This window comes from Papilio polytes, unplaced genomic scaffold (genome assembly GCF_000836215.1).
Source record: "Papilio polytes unplaced genomic scaffold, Ppol_1.0 DF823177.1, whole genome shotgun sequence".
NCBI lineage: Eukaryota > Metazoa > Arthropoda > Insecta > Lepidoptera > Papilionidae > Papilio > Papilio polytes.
In genome coordinates, this window is record NW_013526027.1 from 2071104 (window position 1) to 2089506 (window position 18403).

At 33.0% G+C, this 18403-nt stretch overlaps 1 protein-coding gene across 2 annotated transcripts; it reads left to right on the top strand.

Moving 5' to 3' along the window:
* The first annotated feature begins 402 nt into the window (after positions 1-402).
* LOC106105147 (serine/threonine-protein phosphatase 2A catalytic subunit beta isoform) lies at positions 403-17844 on the top strand. 2 transcript variants are annotated; one of them, XM_013285378.1, is made up of 8 exons: positions 403-508; positions 1034-1144; positions 9524-9733; positions 11475-11779; positions 14041-14226; positions 14779-14832; positions 15096-15186; positions 15615-17844. In XM_013285378.1, exons 1-7 carry the CDS (start codon positions 443-445, stop codon positions 15166-15168), a joined length of 1005 nt encoding a protein of 334 aa, XP_013140832.1. In that variant the 5' UTR covers positions 403-442; the 3' UTR covers positions 15169-15186; positions 15615-17844. The 2 variants fall into 2 exon arrangements, with proteins under 2 accessions (XP_013140832.1, XP_013140833.1); XM_013285379.1 differs by lacking the exon at positions 403-508 and adding an exon at positions 838-922.
* The last annotated feature ends 559 nt before the right edge of the window (positions 17845-18403 follow it).

Consider the following 18403-nt stretch of genomic DNA (forward strand, 5'->3'; position numbering starts at 1 on the left):
CCTATTATTGAGCCCCCTTAACGAATTTTCCGTTTCCCGAAAAATAAAACACTAGGTATTTTAATTACTTTATAGACCTTAGCAAACTTCATAATCAAGTATATTTTTCAATTTTGCTATTCCAATACATCCTTATAAATTTAATCCGTTTTTCGAGTTATATGCGATTTTAGATTTTATTATAAATGTAATAAATGTAAATAGTTTTTATTCCAATTTTATCTAATTGTTTTCAAACATTTTCACGGTATGTTTTAAACGTTTTAGAACGCACCTAATTAAATCGCTTTATAGTGTTGACGTTTTCGCACATTGTGATTACAATTTAAATTGCAATAAGTATAAAATGGTTACTAATAAAGTAATTTACAGTTCATTTTATTAACATATTATTTTTGTGGTCATTGTACTATATTTTTCATTAAAATACACAATTATCGTAATGGATTTACACGTTGATACACATCTCTTAGGAAAAACTAAAATTTCTCCATCGCTTATTTTAAAAGTAAGTTTTTAACTACGTCTAAAATATTTAATCTTATTAACATTGTTTTGTAAAGCTTTTATAAAACCGTTATTTAAATCAAAAGCGCAGACATGTTTTTTAAACTGTCATTTTACCTATTTACTTGAACCCGTCCGCTCAGATCAAAATTTATCTTGAACGCATCCGTACTCACAAACGGAATGCATTATTACCTTCATCAAACTCTTATTATTTATATTTAAATAATTCCTTTATATAGCTGTGCTTTTAAATCAAACAATATCAAAGAAAACAATAATAATTTATTTAAAATTAATACAAGTTTGAATGGCATCAGCTTGTAGTACCTGTGATTTCCGCTGGGGGACGTCGTTCTTTTGAATCAAATTGACGTCACGCAAGTGGTACCTACGCCATTTTGTGTCTGCTCAAGTCAGTATTTCTGGGCGCAGTGAAAATTACAAAATTCGCATGGTTTTGTGTACGTTAAAAAGTTAAAACCATTACCAATCTAAGTTAACGTCTCGTACGTTAATTTCACAGACTGAAAGTATGGAGGACAAGGCGTCATTAAAAGAATTAGATCAATGGATTGAACAACTAAATGAATGCAAGCAGTTGACAGAAAATCAAGTGAAAACCCTATGCGATAAGGTAAGGAAACTTTACATTCACGTTTCATTTATGTTAATAGTTTACTTTTCGATTTAGTTAGGAAGTATGTAATATCCGATAGGTTGATGTCTAGTTATGCCTATGTTGTGTGATTCATTATACCTACATAGTAGAGAATCGAGAACGCGTATGTAGTGGTTAGTAGACGAAGCTGGTCGGTCGCACCGTAATCATTACTCTTCGAGGGTAGTAGTGAGCTATTATATGCCGGCGTCACATCGATTACTGCATTCCATTATATAAAAAAGCAATATTTTGACAATACTGCCTAATACCTTTTAATTGACCAACGGATATTTTTAGATCAGGTACGGAAATTAGTAATTAAAACAAAAAAAAATCGCCATAACTATATAATGTGATATTGAATACAGTTTTGTTATTTTTTCAATTGGATCTAAACTGGAAATAACCTTTTTGTCTTATTAACTCATCAAGCATGATAAAAACTATTATGACTCATACATGTTAATGTTTTGGATAAAACACCTACTTTGTGTATTTATCAAGCAGATAATATATAAATTTGTTTATAATGTCATATTTGGGTATACTAAAACCTTAAAGTTTATATTGTTGTATTGTATTGTTTATGATTACTAATTTTTGAGTAACAATAACAACTAGTTGTTATTGTTATGTCTAGAATTAATGTTATTATCATAAAACCAGTTAAAGTAAATGAGAAGCATGTACCCATTCAAAACTGATTAAATACTGACTTTAAGCAACAATCCTGTACTACATTTACTTTTTTTTTGGTGATTTTGGTTGTCTATAGTATTGCTTGTGTCCTATGGTGTAAAATACATGATGTTTACACACAATCCATCAAATATTGGGATAAGCAAAGTGAAAAACATCAAATTCGTTGCATAGAATTATATTTAATTATGATTGGAATATAATTCTATGCAACTTCTTTTATTTAGTGGCAACTTACATACTTCGGCTTTAACTGGGTATCATTAAAAAAATGTTATAATAAAGACAGAATACTTAAAGGTAGGTAGCAGACGCTATACTATAGTCAGGTCTGTGGACAGTAGTAACTTTACTATTTTGCGTGCACTTTTTGCGAACCCTACCTCCTCTAGGTCACAGACCTAAGTATAGTTATTGTTTTAAATATATGTAAATTTTGTACTTGCCTTCAAAATGTAAGTAAAGTGGTTTACATTGATTAGGTCATTATGTTCATGCACTGATTGTTATGTAAACTTGTATCAAAATACATGTTATACTATATTTTTAAGTAATATTTAACGGAATACTTGTATACAAGAATCCTGAATTCACAAACTATGTTAGTATAGAATATGTTTTAATCTATATATCTAAGTTCTTACTACTTGTTATTATTTGACATTTTAAAACTAAAAGAATGATCAATATAGAATTGATTACTATCAAAACAAGTTATTGATAATCATAGTATTCATTTTGGCTGTGAAATTTTATAAAAACAGTGTTTCTGTACAAATCTAAACATTCTCTGAAGTTGTTGCCACATATTCTCTGAAGTGATTTTGATAGTTGTTTACTTTCTGTGATTTTTTACAATGACCTCTAAATGGACAGGCTACAAACTGTGGTATTTTGTGTCTATGATTTTTGCAATTTTGGTGCTAATCGTTGTGGTTGGTAGTGGTGAAATATAAACTAGAAATAGTGATAGGTTACTGTCCTTTAAATCAACATGCACATTAAGTTGGAATGAAGCAAAAGCTGTCATAGAAAAATCTCCTATCTGTTTATACATATCTATGGGCTTTTCAACATGTCTGATATGAATGTGAACAACTGAAAACATTTACAACTAAGACAAAAAGAAAGAAATAAATTTTGAAAATCAAAAGCAAGATGTTTGGCAAATTGACGTTGAACATCTTTGATGCAGAGCAAACAAGTCGAACTGGTCACTAGAAATTTATCGATTTAACTTGCGCCGGCGCCAAGGTCACTATACTATACTTGTATATACTGACTATTGACTTTTCAATTCAAATGTATTTATATAAAGTTTATTTTTTTAAGGACAATGTTTACATTAAGACAGTCACCAAATGGTAACATGTAAGGACATATAATAAAAGATTAACGATACTTTAGGGTCATTAGAAGCACTTTAAAATTTAGTAGAATGTTTAGAATCAGATATTTGCAGCATATTTTTATTTAATTTCCTGCAATGGTGACGAAAGCAACATCTTTTTACGTTTTCAATATAATTTACATGAAAGATGAGTTTAATAAAGCAATTAATTCTACGTAAATTGGTGTGGTGAATTGTATTACCCCGAGTTATCTAATCGATTACTAATAAATCGATTTTGCGTACGGATATCTCTGGCGAAAGTCTATGAATTTTTACACAGCAGCGGTCGGGTTAAAAACCCCGCCTTGCGTAAGATCTGGGTGATTTTAAGATAGAATTCCGATGGGTGTATTATTTCTTTAACCTCACCGGGTGGTTTGTTTACATTTTACGCCTAATTTGTTAGTTTTTGATCGTACAATGCCCGTAAAATTAACGTTATATATTTATTCTACCGTAATAATTTAGGGCGGATCTATTTCCGACGATTTTATCTAATGCCTTTTTATTTTTAAGAGTATTAGAGAAACTACATTGTTTTTGTACAAGTGTTTTGTTGGTCGGGAACACGGTTACATAAATAGGGTACAAAGTATCTTGAACAAGTTCATTGATGTCCCCCACCCCCGGTTTTTCTCGCGGAGCTGCGAGATTTTTCAACACTACGGTTCATTGCAGCTAAATTGTTATGCGCGAAAATTTCACAAACGCATTTCTCCTCTTAAAGTGTTACAGTTTATAACATTTGTAAGAAATAATGACGGTTTTAGGTTTTCTTAAAGAGAAAAAACAATCGGGGTTGTTACTTTTAAAAAAATAATAGTGCTGTTTTAATTATGAAATATGTTATGCATCTGTATCATTATAATAAATGACAGACACAAAGAATTATCTCACAGGATGTGTTTACGCAAAACTGTCCTGAATATTCACACTAACAAATTGAAATACGTGGTGTATGTAGTTAATTTATATTTTAACAAATTAGTACATTTAAAATAGGAATCGGTAATATCTATCTGTCCCTCTGTGGCACAGGCTTGATTATAGGATCATCTATGTCATTCATATTTGATATCGTAAGTCTAATATTTAGAATAAATTTTATCTGTATTAACTAAACAGTAAAAATGGAAAGGCTTTTAATTTTTTATAGCAATCTAATGAATGACAAATGAAATTAAAAATGCAATTAGTAAGATTTATTTCTTCATCTCCTTTTAGCGCGCTTTTTGTCCACCATATTGCACCGCCATTTGTATTTTCATCTCTACGGAGTCTGGGAACGTAAAAGCGTTTACAGAGTACAGTTGAATCCGTTCACTATTTATGTTATGCACATTGTTTTTTTTTGTCGACGTACCTGTTACCTGTCCCTCCGAGTCTATTTTTTACAGACCTGTTTGTATGAAAGGGAAATTTTATGTTTTTGGTTTCATATTTTTATTCTTGTGGTCTTTTCATTTAGTTGATCAAACAACTGAACAGTTGATTTCATTATTAATCTATAATTATCTATACTGATGTTATGAATAGGATTTTTTTATATGTTTTGAAATACTTCAAAAACTACTGAGTCAATTACAAAAAAATCTTCACCATTAAAAAGCTACGTTATCAGTGAGTAACATAGGCTATTATTTATTATTTTTTAATTTCACGCGGACGAAGTCACGAGTAACAGCTAGTTATCAACAATTCTGATCAGACTGGCAACTGATTAATAACTTTTTCCTGTAAAATGGCGATTTATCGTTTTTTGTACTATGTCCCGAAAAATCATACGACATAATACCTAGGGTTTTCTACTCCACCGCTATTCATGTAGGACAATGGAGAAACGCGCTTACGCCATAACGATTCTTGGAAGGGTTGAAACCAGTCTTGGATTTTATTCCTGTCAGCTTTTTTGATGTACCTTTTAACGAAGGCATCAACTAAGGGGCAATATTGATTATACTAAACCTAATTTATTTATTTAACTATAGATATAATAAAATTAGATTTTCTGTTTCAAATAGCAAAAGAAAAATTCCAGATTTCGGGAAGATGATGTATTTATGTTGCTGATAACGAAAACAATCATTTCAATTGTTTTGTCTGTCTGTCTGTCCTCAAGCCACGTTTGTTCCGGGGAATCTTAGAAACGGCTGGGCCGATTTCGACCGGACTTTCACTGAAGGATAGCTGACAGAAAGACAGAATTAAAAAAAAAATTGTGTCTACGAAGTCGCGGGCACCAGCTAGTTTGGTAATAAAAAAAATATCAAATATGGTTTACCATTCTTGAAGCACTCGTACAAAATATAAAATTGTCATCTCGATTCCCATTGGGACCGATCGGCCTAACAATCAATTGCCACAATGGGAAAAAATCCCATTGGGTTCATTTAAGTTACCTCTGTATTTTAAAGAAAGCGAGAGTTAGTTTTTTGTGATGAACTGTGTAACCCTACGTGTATATTTTTTCTACTATTGCTAAATTGTTCGCCAAAGCACTAGATAATAAAAAAAAACAAATGCTAGTTTATCACTCACGTTCAGCATATGCATTAATTCTTGATAATGTGCACTTTATTGCATTAACATAAGGTTAATTACTGTCAGTTTGTTTTTACTTTTATTTTATTGGAGTGTCGATTTTTTAATGTCAGTAACGTATTTCCTGTTTTAAGTAAAATTCGTGGCACGATTTGTCTATTTACATACAAAGTCAAGTTTCCTGAATGGAAAAATTGGACACTAAAATATTTCGTCACTAGCTGTTGCTCGTGACTTCGCCCGCGTGACTTTAAAAAATAATAAAGAGTATAGCCTTTGTTACTCATTAATAATCATCTCATTAAAAATCGGCCCAGTAGTTTTAGAGTTATTTCAATACATACAAAACTACAAATCTTTCCTCTTTATAATATCAATACAGATTATTGTATGAATGTGAAGTAAATGAAAAAAAAAACATTATTATTAGTGAAAATCGAACTTTTCTTTCTTAATTTTACTATTTTTGTGGATATTGCATGAGTTATAATATTTTTATTTGTTACCTCGATCTTATATTGCAAACTTTCCTCAAATTCTTGTGTGCACCAAGCTTAAGCAAGTTTTGCCTCTTTCGTGTTTTATGTCAAGAACGTTGCTACTTTTGCTTATTCTAGTGTCTTGAATATCCAAAAGTGTTTCAATTGTCAATTTATTTTGCCATATATTGTAGTTTGAAGTATTTTATTATGCCACTGCTTGTTAGTAATGCCCAAAATTTTTTATAAAGACAAGATACAACGTCCTTCGAAGAAGTCGAATGTAGTTAAGAATCGATATTTTAAAAATTGTGAAATGTACACACTAAGAGCGAGCGCACATCTGAAACTAAACTCGCATAACTGTTTAGTCTCGTTTTGATTCCTATGAACTTATGATGGTGCGCACACTAGTCGATTTTTAGTTGTTGAATTTTCTGTGAAGCAATCGACAATCGCATATCTGTTGTGTGATTATTTAGTCAAAGTCGTGTACTCGCTTTAAATATTGGCGAATGTTTAGCATTGAGGCGCCCCACACAGCGCGGTCCACGTGCGTCACACACGTTATTGGTTGGGTCTAGCTAAATGATTACCATCTTACTTCTTACTATCATACTAATATTATAAATGTGAAAGTTTGGATGGATGGATGTTTGTTAGAGTTTGTAGCCTAAACTGCTGAATAGATCTTGATAATTTTTCACAGATGAAGAGGATAGTCTGGAAGAACGCATAGGCTACTGACTATTTTTCAAAATTTCTAAACGAACGGATTTGTGGGTGAAAGCTAGTACATAACACATTTTTATCCTAATTGGGATCAGTGAACAGCAAATTTTCTTAAGCCCTCTTAATTCCCACATAATCTTGATTATTTTTTGTCATGAGATGTCACGATGAAAAGGTAAATTTACAATAGTCTATTAAAATTCTTGTGTAACTTTAATGTAACAGAATCAAGGACTAGAGGAGACTATAGAATTAATTTAAAATTAAATCGTTTACCCTTTTTTATTGTACATGCAGAATCTTTTTCTTTTTTTAAGCGTAGAAAAGTCGTTATACAATAAATGGATAAACGTATCTTTAATGCGTAGACAAAACAGCGCTTCCATACTTTCGTTTTTGTTTATATTGTGCTACATTGTATAGAGTTATAATGATGTGAAAACTGTCCATTACAATTATGTTTCACTTAAAAAATACATTTACGATTAGCCTAAGTAGTGTTTATTACATCATACATAAAGATACTTTAAAAACATGATTTTCACTTACTAACTGCTCCGAAGGTAAAAGTAGTCTTTTGTAGTTAATTAGTTTAAACTTTTTTACTTCTATATATCTAAACCTTAATTAAAACTAGCTTTCGCCCGCAACTCCGTCCGCGTGGATTTAAAAAAAAATGTATCGAGATCCGTTCTGCTGTTTACTCTACAATCTCTAACTAATATCCATCTATCCATCTAAACTTTCGCATTTATAATATTAGTAAGAAATATGGCATTCAGTATTTACATCGTTCATATGAAAGGAACGTTAATTTACTATTTAATAACTAATCAATGAAATGTCATTAAATGTTCAAGCATTTGTCAAAGCAACATAGGTAAATTCTACTAATACAGAATTCGACTACTTTGTATTAATAAATGTTGGTTTCTGTTTTGTTAAAGAGAATGAAAGGGTGTATATATGCTGTATATTCTCTCGAAGTGGGTTGTAAATTTTATTCTTTGTCTCTAATAGTTAATACTAATATTATAAAGAGGTAAGATTTGTATTGTTGTATGTATTGAAATAACTCAAAAACTACTGGGCCGATTTTAAAAATTCTTTCACCGTTAGAAAGATGATGTTTTATTATTTTTTAATTTCACGCGAGCAACAGCTAGTAGTTAATATAGTGTTATGAGTTATGTCATTTGCGAATGTGCAAACCGTAGTGCACGGTGTCCTGTTGTGTTGGAAATATTTATAGGCAGAGTAGCTTTTCCTTTTATTGTAACGTCTGACCTGCTTCCCGTCCGTTTTGCATGATATATCAGCTAATTTTATCTCATATTCATAATGTATGTTCTATTCATACTAGCTTGTATATATCCGATATTATAAGCTATTTTAGTTATTAATTCAACCGGTAAAAAGTTTCTTTCCCTTATCACATTAAAAATATAGAGATTCAAGAATTTATTGAGACTAAACCTAGAATAGATTAGTTTAATACAGCGGGTACAGACAATATTAGCTATTTTATATTTAAAGATTGCATTTTTGTATGTAACTAATAAACTAAAAAACTACTGCACCGATTTCAAAAATTCTTACAATATTAGAAAGTTGGTATATCACTGTGTAACATAGGCTATATTTATTACTTTTTTTAATTCAGTCGAAGTTCTAGCAGTATTTAATGAGCAGAACAATAACTAATGTTCTTAATTCCGTGTCCGATCTTCATTCCAGTGGTAATGTAATTTCTATTCTCTCTTGTCAACTCAAAACAATCGATCACACGTTCTAAACAATTGCCGGTAGCAGATCCAAACACGTTGAAGCAAAACAAACGAACTAACGATTATACGACAGTCATTTGTTCGTATTACAGTCAAATAGATGCTGTCCCTTTCATTCTCTTTAATAGAACAGAGATGTACTAATACAATTGTGGAAATCCACCCTTCGTTAGTAATAAAATATCGGCTCCGAATTATATTACTAGCGTTGTTTTGGCATTGGAATAGGTAAGAATTAAACTGAATATAATATGAACGTAATTGTATTTGGTTGTCTCAAAGAATTAGCGACTAGGTAAGCAGTCAAAGGTGGCAAAGGTGGTAACCTACCAGTTGTTATGTTATGCAACACAATGAAGTGTAGTTTTCGAACAAAATTTCACGTAACTAATGTCATAAATATAATCTGATATATTTCTAACGACAGTAAGAATGTTATTTATTGTAATGAATATTGATTTCTCATATAAAACATGAGCATATGACGCGGAGAACGTGCAGTTACATGTATATCCCAATCTTACATTTGTTAGCTGTTTTAATTTGTACATGGCGCAATCGAGAAGCCAGAAAAAGCTAGATCTTAGTAAAAAAAAATCACTGTCGCTTCTAATAGAACATTGAAAGCACATAAAGGCTACTGTGTATTTTTTTTTTAACTTCGGACGACAGTTAATAGTAGTCTTTTTTTAAGTTTAACCATGTGTTTTTTGTTTCGCAGGCGAAAGAGATCCTAACGAAGGAATCAAATGTGCAAGAAGTAAAATGCCCAGTGACTGTATGCGGCGACGTGCACGGACAGTTCCACGATCTGATGGAGCTGTTCCGCATCGGCGGCCGATCGCCCGACACCAACTACCTGTTCATGGGTGACTACGTGGACCGCGGCTACTACAGCGTCGAGACTGTCACATTGCTCGTCGCCCTCAAGGTGAGCACAAAATTTCACGTATATATAGATAGGGCTTAAAACGCAGGGCAATACTTTCTGCATGTCTTTTTCCACCAATATGAAGAAAAACGGGGTCTCTTTTATGCTAAAATGCTATTTACCACTCATGTAAAACAGAAGAAACTGGTTGTTCTTGCTAATGTAAATGCGAAAGTTTAGATGGATGGATGGATGTTTGTTAGAGTTTGTAGCCTAAGCGGCTGAACCGATTTCGATGAAATTTGGTACAAATGTAGGGAATAGTCTAGAAGAACACATAAGCTACACACTTTTGTTTTTTTTTTGTAATGCCACGCGGACGGAGTCGCGGGCGAAAGCTAGTAGCATTATAAATTGTTGAGCGTACGTGAGGACGAAGCGTTCGTTTATCATTATCAATGATAATGTTTGGTCACTGTTTACACCGGCTTATCAGACAGTTTACTTTCACAAATGAGTCGCGCTATCACCGCCACGCTATAAATCTTTTACAGGAAATAGGGTAAACGGTTTATAAAGTTTAAATTTACACGAGGCAGTGGGATTTTTGTGTTATATATTTTTCTATACTCAAATTTTCTTGTACGGTATAAAATTGTTGGAAAAATAAAATTTGTTCATGTATGTACTTGTACATCCGTTATTAGGTGACAATTTGATTTGCACAATATATTACTTTAAATATCACGAATGTTGCGCACGCGCGCATTTCTATGTCGTCAAGTGTAAAAAACATTTTAAATGTTTATATTTACCGTTTGAATTATTAATTTGCCATTTTTAAGTGACAATTCAGGACAAGACGTGTTACCAACACTAGACAAATAACTGTTTGAATGTCTTAAAGAAACACTAGGACGTTTATTTTTTTGTTAAAGGTGGCCAGTCTTAGTCTTGTCTATGAATGTTTATATCAACGATATTTTTTTATATCTGGCAGGTGGACATTTCATCCATTTACTTTAAAAAAAAGTTTGGTTAGTCGTTTGTTTACAGTGTTCTGTATTTAAACTCATAACGCACGCTAAACCAACAACGCACCAACCTGCTTACAATGTTACAAACAGTTCATTGCCATCTCTTGGGAATTAGTAGTTTAAATAATAACGTTAGTTTTGAACTTATATATTTGTACTATAAATATGTCTAGGAATCTATTTTAAAAAAAATTATACACAAGGTTGGTCGCCTAAATATCGAGTAATTGTTTATTTTGAAAGTTAAGCGATGTTTAATTATTTGGATATAAAAATTATATACCATTGTTATTTCTGTGTATTGCTAAAACCTTTTTCTTGTCTAACTCGGAGCATTAAAGTCAATAACCCCTGCATTTAGTGAGTTGACAGCAGTGGGGTAAAAGTCAATGTTCTCACAATGTTACTGGTTGATTATAATTGATAACTTTATTTTTATAACAATAAAAACGTATTAAGATTGTTTAATTGTAATACGGTTTTACATTATAATGGCATGATCTGTAAAATGTAAATAATTAAAATAACAATCAACGTTACAAGTAAATCGACATGTTTTGACTGAATATTATTATGTTCTTTGATTAGGGATATATTGTTATACTCAGAGTCATTTATAGTTATTTGATGGCCATCAAACGATTGGTTAGAGCTAAGAAGAGAAAGTGAATATAGACGTAAGATGTTGACTATTATCTTTATAAAAAAGTTTTTATCCCTTCAGCGATTGTTTTTGTTTTTATAATATTTTTTTTCGTTTCCAGGTCAGATATCGAGAGAGAATAACAATCCTCCGCGGTAACCACGAATCCCGTCAGATCACTCAAGTGTACGGCTTCTACGACGAGTGCCTCCGCAAATACGGCAACGCATCCGTATGGAAACACTTCACGGACCTGTTCGACTTCCTGCCGCTGACGGCGCTCGTTGATGGTCAGATCTTCTGTCTTCACGGCGGCCTCAGCCCCTCCATCGACACCCTCGACCACATCCGCGCACTCGACCGCGTGCAGGAGGTGCCGCATGAGGGACCCATGTGCGACCTCCTCTGGAGTGACCCCGATGATAGGTGAGTCCATTCACTATAAGCAACCCTAGTGCAGCTAAATTACGAAAAAACTATACAAATTAACTGTAAGTAGTTTAATACGAAAAAAGGACTAATTTGTATTGTATTGTAACTTAATAGCCCAATCTATACTAATGTTTCAAAGAGGGAAGATTTGTATTTTTGTATGTATTGCTAGAACTCAAAAACCACTAGGCCGATGTCAAAGATTCTTTTACCATTTAAAAGCTACAATATCAGTGAGTAATACAGTGAATTAAGAATATTTTTTTTTTATTTCCAATTTCACGCGTGCGAAGTCGTGAGCAACGACTATGTAATAAATATAAACAAGACGTATAACTAAGAAATTTGAAAATAGTTTTAATCTGTGTTAAATGTATATTGATTTTAACAAAGATTAGAAAAGAGTCTAGAGCAACAAATGTCTGGTGTACCCACATTAAGGGTTCAAGAGAGTGGCATAGCTCCGCCCATAAAAAGACTAACCTGGGTGTGGCGTAATTTATAAAATCCTTCTAGAAAGTGAAGAGACATTAAAAAGAAAATAAACCCAGTACACAATGGATTTACACTTTCCATTTGGTCATTTGTAAGAGGTCAAAGACAAATTGTTTATGACTACCCACACTAATGTTGCGACAATACGATATAGAGCAAACAGTTATTGCATAGTCACGCGATAGTTCATGTTCCCAAGCGCTATTAAAAAAATCACCCACACATCTTGTCTTTGATATTTCCTTTTATGAAAGAGAAATAAAACTTCAAACCTTTTAAAATGCGTTTCTTAATGAAGATTGGTTTCTTTTTAATTTGGTTGCCACAGATTGATTGCGTAGTCATAAAATCATATAAATAGTGGAAATTTTTGTTTAGTAATAAATAATGAAGCTTAAATATCAAGACGTTATTATAAAAATGAGTTGTTTTTACCAAAATTGACGTTAAATTCGTGTACACACGTGTAGTATACATTTAAAAGATGGGTGCGTTTTTTGTTGTGAATAATAAGGAAGACCAGTACTTTAATGGTTTAATATATTGTATAACGTTAATTAGAACATTGTAGTAGGAATAGATTATCTTAAGTGAAAGATATGAACAAAAAGCAATAAAGATGCAAACGTGATCTATGTTTCGACAATCGGTCACGAAGTCGGATTTAGATACTTTTAATAGAAAAAGCTGATGCAGCCGAAGAAATATTTGTATTTTTGGATTTTCGTGTGTATTGTAATAACTCAAAAACTACTGGGCCGATTTTAAAATTTCTTACACCAATAAAAAGCTACGTTATCGCTGAGTAACTTAGGATATCTTTCTAACTATCTTAAAAATCTTAAAAATAAGACGCGGGCAAAGTCGCGAACAACAGCTAGTTATAATAAGTACTAGTTCGTAAGCCAATAACATTTGTATTGATCAGTCCATTATCATAACGATGTTATTTAAATAATACATTCAAGGCGAAATCCTTGAAGCAATGAGTGCATTACATTGATTACAAACCATTTAAACATGGATCGTTCAATACACGAAATCATCAATACTCTGAAGTACAGTCTATTCTAATACAAATACGATTTATAATTTAACAACTAAACGTTTGTTTTTGCGAGTGAAATAGCGTTTGGGAATCCTTGAGTTGAAACCTGGTTCTAAGTCGAGTCCTTGACACGATTTGAGTCTTTTGCCTCGTACTGCAGCGTTCGTTTATTTCGGAATACACTGTGTACAAATGGCACTGTTTTATATAAGACAGATGTTGTCTGGGGTCATTTTTATGGCATAATAGTATATAGTGGCTTTTCTAATTTCTTGTCCTCCCTTTGCATCTGAAATAAGTTTAAAAACTGCACCGATTTCAAAATTGATTGTAATACGCTCTCTATATTAACTCCGAGTAAAATAGGCTAAATTTAATACCAGCTGCTCCTTTCGATTTCGCCCGCGTGAAATAAAAAAGTATAGTCTATGTTCACTGATAACATAGCATTTTAATGGTGAAAGAATTTTTGAAATCGGTTCAGTAGCTATTGATATTACAATACATACAAAAACACAAATCTTTCTTCTTTATAATATTAATATACTAGCATTCGTCCGGAACTCTAGTTCATTTCATCGAGATCCGTTTAGCAGTTTAAGCCACAAACTCTAACAAACATCCATCCAAAGTTTCGCATTTATAATACTATTAAGATTGTTTTTTTTTATATATAAAATGTTATTAAAATTGATGTGTTTATGTATCCCAGAGGTGGATGGGGTATATCTCCGCGTGGCGCGGGCTACACGTTCGGGCAGGACATCTCGGAGACGTTCAACCACAGCAACGGGCTGACGCTAGTGTCGCGCGCCCACCAGCTCGTCATGGAGGGCTACAACTGGTGCCACGATAGGAATGTCGTCACCATATTCTCTGCGCCCAATTACTGCTACAGGTAACCAATACTAACTCTGCACAAAATTCTGCTTTCTTCTGCACTCAGATTTAGTGGTAACCCGCAGTTTTCTTACTCTAAATTATGCTGATGCCAATGCCAATTTCAATGTTTCAACAATGCTGATTTCAATGTTGTACTAGCATTCGCCCGCGACTCCGTCCGCGTGATGTTAAAAAAAACAAAAGAGACCGTCTATGTGTTCTACCAGACTATCCTCTACATCTATTCCAAATTTCATCAAAATCCGTTCAGCCATTTAGGCTACAAACGCTAACAAACATCCATCCATTTAAACTTTCGCATTTATAATATTAGTATATCGTGTAATTCTTTAAAGTGCTGAAGCAAAGTATCTTCAATTAGAACACGTGATTGTAAAATGAGTTCGATAAATTAAAGTTTGAAATCTTACTCAAGGTAAGGTCGTTGTTTTTGTTGAATCTTGATTTTCCTCGTGTACATTATGCAGTTAATATTTATTAATCAAGATTCCAGGTATTGTCTGAATAATGTTTGACTTCTAAGTGTTAACGCAATTATTATTTTCAGATGTGGTAACCAAGCGGCCATTATGGAATTGGATGATGCGCTTAAGTATTCATTGTAAGTAATTTTTTTACATATCTCTCGATCTTAAACATTTATTTAAATGTGTCACAGTCATAATAAGTGAAATGTGTATTTTTAATATAAAACTCGGAATGATTATCAGCGCAAAGTGATGACACAAAGAAATCGATTTACAATCGATATCTAATCAAGGCGACTTTCGTCCCATAATGGATATTTAAAGTTATGACCTATTATAGTGTTTATATATATTTAATTTATATCATTGTTCAGTCTTAATGTATGTTTGTTTGCAGCCTGCAGTTCGACCCGGCCCCGCGGCGCGGCGAGCCGCACGTGACGCGGCGGACGCCGGATTACTTCATGTAGGCAGCGCGCGCTCGCAATGTGAGTACAACATACACTGCATATAGCTCTCTCTCTTACACTCGTGATGACCCCCATATGACCTCGAGAAGAGGGAGATAGAATTCAATGCGATTAATAGTAAAGGTTCCAATTTAGACGCATTGTCTCTATAGAGATAGATAACCCATTGTGAGCACTGGAGGTCTAGAGGAGGATAAATGTCTCGTTAAGAATATAGGTTTAATAAAACTCCAGACAAAAAATAGGGCACAACAAATTATGGGATTTTCAAAGTGGGTGTTAGACGAAATAAGATTGAGGAATCATAGAGGCATCATCAAAACATATATTATCCTGTTGTGATGTCGAAAATATAGGCTAATCATAGAAAGAATTAAAGGTTTACTTATGTTCTTACTTTTTTTCATATGTAATTTTTATTAAATGAATAATCATTATGTTTACAGCGGTGGCGCAATCATGGGCGAGTGTGAAGGGCGGGGTTCGAGTGCGGGCGGGGCGCTCCGCCGTCCGCTTGCTGCTCCGCCCCCGCCCCGCCCGCACCGTGCCCCCGCCCTGGGCTGACCACGCCCCGCCCCGCCCCCGCCCCTCGCCTCAACACGTTTTATTCTAATGAAAATGTAGTGTTTATATCTTATTTCCTGAATGAATTGTTTATAACAGGTCGCTCGCCTCGCTACTCCACAGCGTAGAACATGCGTAAATATCCTCAATCGACGTGCATTCCGTATCTTTTATTCTAACTTCCTTATATTTTATAACCTCAAAATACAGCTTTGAATATGTACTGTTTCCTCATAAATTTTAAAGATGAATATACTGAATTATTTGAAAGCAATAATTATGGACAAAAAATATATGTTTGTAAGAGTTTTTTTCCTTTAATAACGTAAATTTAGTGCAATATGTTGTAATCCCTTATGTAACAAAATGTTGGTTTAGTGTTTGTAGAGGGGCGTGGCGAGTGCAGGGGCGGGGGCGGGGTTGGGGGCGTGGCGCAGGTTCTTGCCCGTAGCCTAAATATTATGCTGGTATGTTCATTGCGCGACCCTACAGTGCGAAGTTTTTCAAAATATATGTTATAACTTATGTATCAAAGACACTAAAGACCTCATTAAACGGCGTACATTTGCTAAAACGTTGGTTTTATTTAACACTCCGGTGAATGGACATACCACCATAGTATGGTGGGCGGAGGCGCCGCGTGACGCTTCTCTGCGGAATATTTCATATTAAAAATGTAGATCAAAATTGCTATAGTCTGTTAGTATAATCCCAGTTTGAGAATCCAGTTTTATCGACACGGACTTTCTACAACACGCAGCATACACGAAGAGCTAGCGTCAACCAGAACTCAGTCATATTACAATGGACGCGAATAAAGTTTATTTTGAGCTATAAGATTCTTTTGAATTATAAAAGTTAAAAATTTTGTATATATATATTTTTATCGGTGTGAATGTCTTGGCATGTCACAAAATATTTATGAAGTAAAATTATTGCATTATGACTTTAGCAAAGAAAATGGATCTGATTCTTGTGTTTGAAATTATTTTTTTTATTGTATAATAAAATCCATACAACTCTTCGTGTATTTTCCGTGATGTGGAATTATTTTGAGGCACAAAGTACGGTGACGTCATCATACTTTGTATCGAACAATAGCCAGCATTTAGTTTTGTATCAGAATGGCTTGAACTAGACTTAGGGCAGACATACACGAATTGCTAGGAGCCTTAGCCGATCAGCATAACGGTCGCCATACACGAACGCAGACGTACAATGTATGGCACCTTTAGTAAAGTATTAGAGAATGATTTTGTATTCCGCATCCGCCATTCTGTTACAAAATATTAATTTTAGCATTTCGAGATTTTTTTTTGTAATTCTAAATTATCCTTTTCTTGTACCTGTAAAACATGGAATAAAGTTCACAAGAGTGGAGCTTTTAGTTTTTTTTTTCTATATGTATTTCATTATAATTATTTTTTAGTTTCATTTTATGTAAATACCTTTAAATTAGCAAGGCATATTAAATAATTTTTTTGTTACTTTTTGGTTTTAAGTACGAATTTTTCTTCCTAAATTAACAATAGCTACAACACGTAATAAAAAGAAAAGATATTTTGAATACATTAATTAGCCCTAACATAAAAATAAACATTTGATATCGTTACGTTAAAACTTCAATGTAAAATGAAATATTTTATTTCAATTAGTAAGCATTTATAATAGTTTAACCCATTTGTTTAAATGGCTTACCAATTAGATTCGACGTCATCTATTCATAATTAAATTACTATTTTAGTTTATAATCAAATTAAGAAATGGGCTTTTTAATGTATTTAAAAATTATTAAAAATAAAGATTTTTACACAAAAGGTGAGGCACGGTTTTCATTCGCCAAGGATCGCCATTATTTAATAAACGCTGTAAACAGCTTTGGAACACCAAAAAAAATGACAAAATAATTTATAGCGGTTTGTCTTTTGTCAGTGCCATGGTGTTTATTTCCGGCTTACGAAGAAATCTTACATTTCCACGATTTGCACTTCGATAAATATTAAAAAACGTGTGGGTTTTAAATACAAAGACTTTTCCCACCAATGACATCTGAAGCCACACGTATCGATTTAAGTATTAAATAAGTTATAGGTAAAAAATAATGAAAAAAAATGAAAAATATACAAAAAAAAATTATATTCTATGACAGTGAGCTTCAGTTTTGTGAAAGTTGTGAAGTAATGCATCGTTGTATATTGATTTATTGCTTTGGCTGATGTATTTTCACTCGGTTGAAGCTCGCGTGTGTAAATTAAGGCTTTCCCGGTTATTTGCATAGGTTTACGAACATTCAAAGGTATGGAAATACGAAGGATGTTTTTTTTTTATTTGAACGAGTGTTGTATTACGAAGTGTGCGCTGTTGCGACGTGTCATTGATAGCTATGCAGTTATGGCGATAAAATCTGAAGATAAACGATTAATTGATTACAAATAAAAATTATTCTTACAACTGTACTATGCCCGTTGATAGGTATTAGATAATAAATAAAACTAATTATAAAATGCTTGTTTTATTTCACCCTTGTAAGAGCATCTCTATCATGAAGTAATTTTAAAATGAAATGAAACAATCTGTGAGATGAATTTGTTGGCAAAAACGATACGTTAGATACTGCAAATTCTAATAATAATGTTAAATAGTGACTATATAAGTAAATGAAAGCCAAATG

Bases quoted from the DNA above. Each gene is read 5' to 3' on its own strand.
- LOC106105147 (XM_013285378.1), top strand. From the start codon at position 443: ATGGATTTACACGTTGATACACATCTCTTAGGAAAAACTAAAATTTCT. The intron at 14,227-14,778 runs GTAACCAATACT...TATTATTTTCAG, and splicing joins GCGCCCAATTACTGCTACAG to ATGTGGTAACCAAGCGGCCA. The intron at 14,833-15,095 runs GTAAGTAATTTT...GTTTGTTTGCAG, and splicing joins GATGCGCTTAAGTATTCATT to CCTGCAGTTCGACCCGGCCC.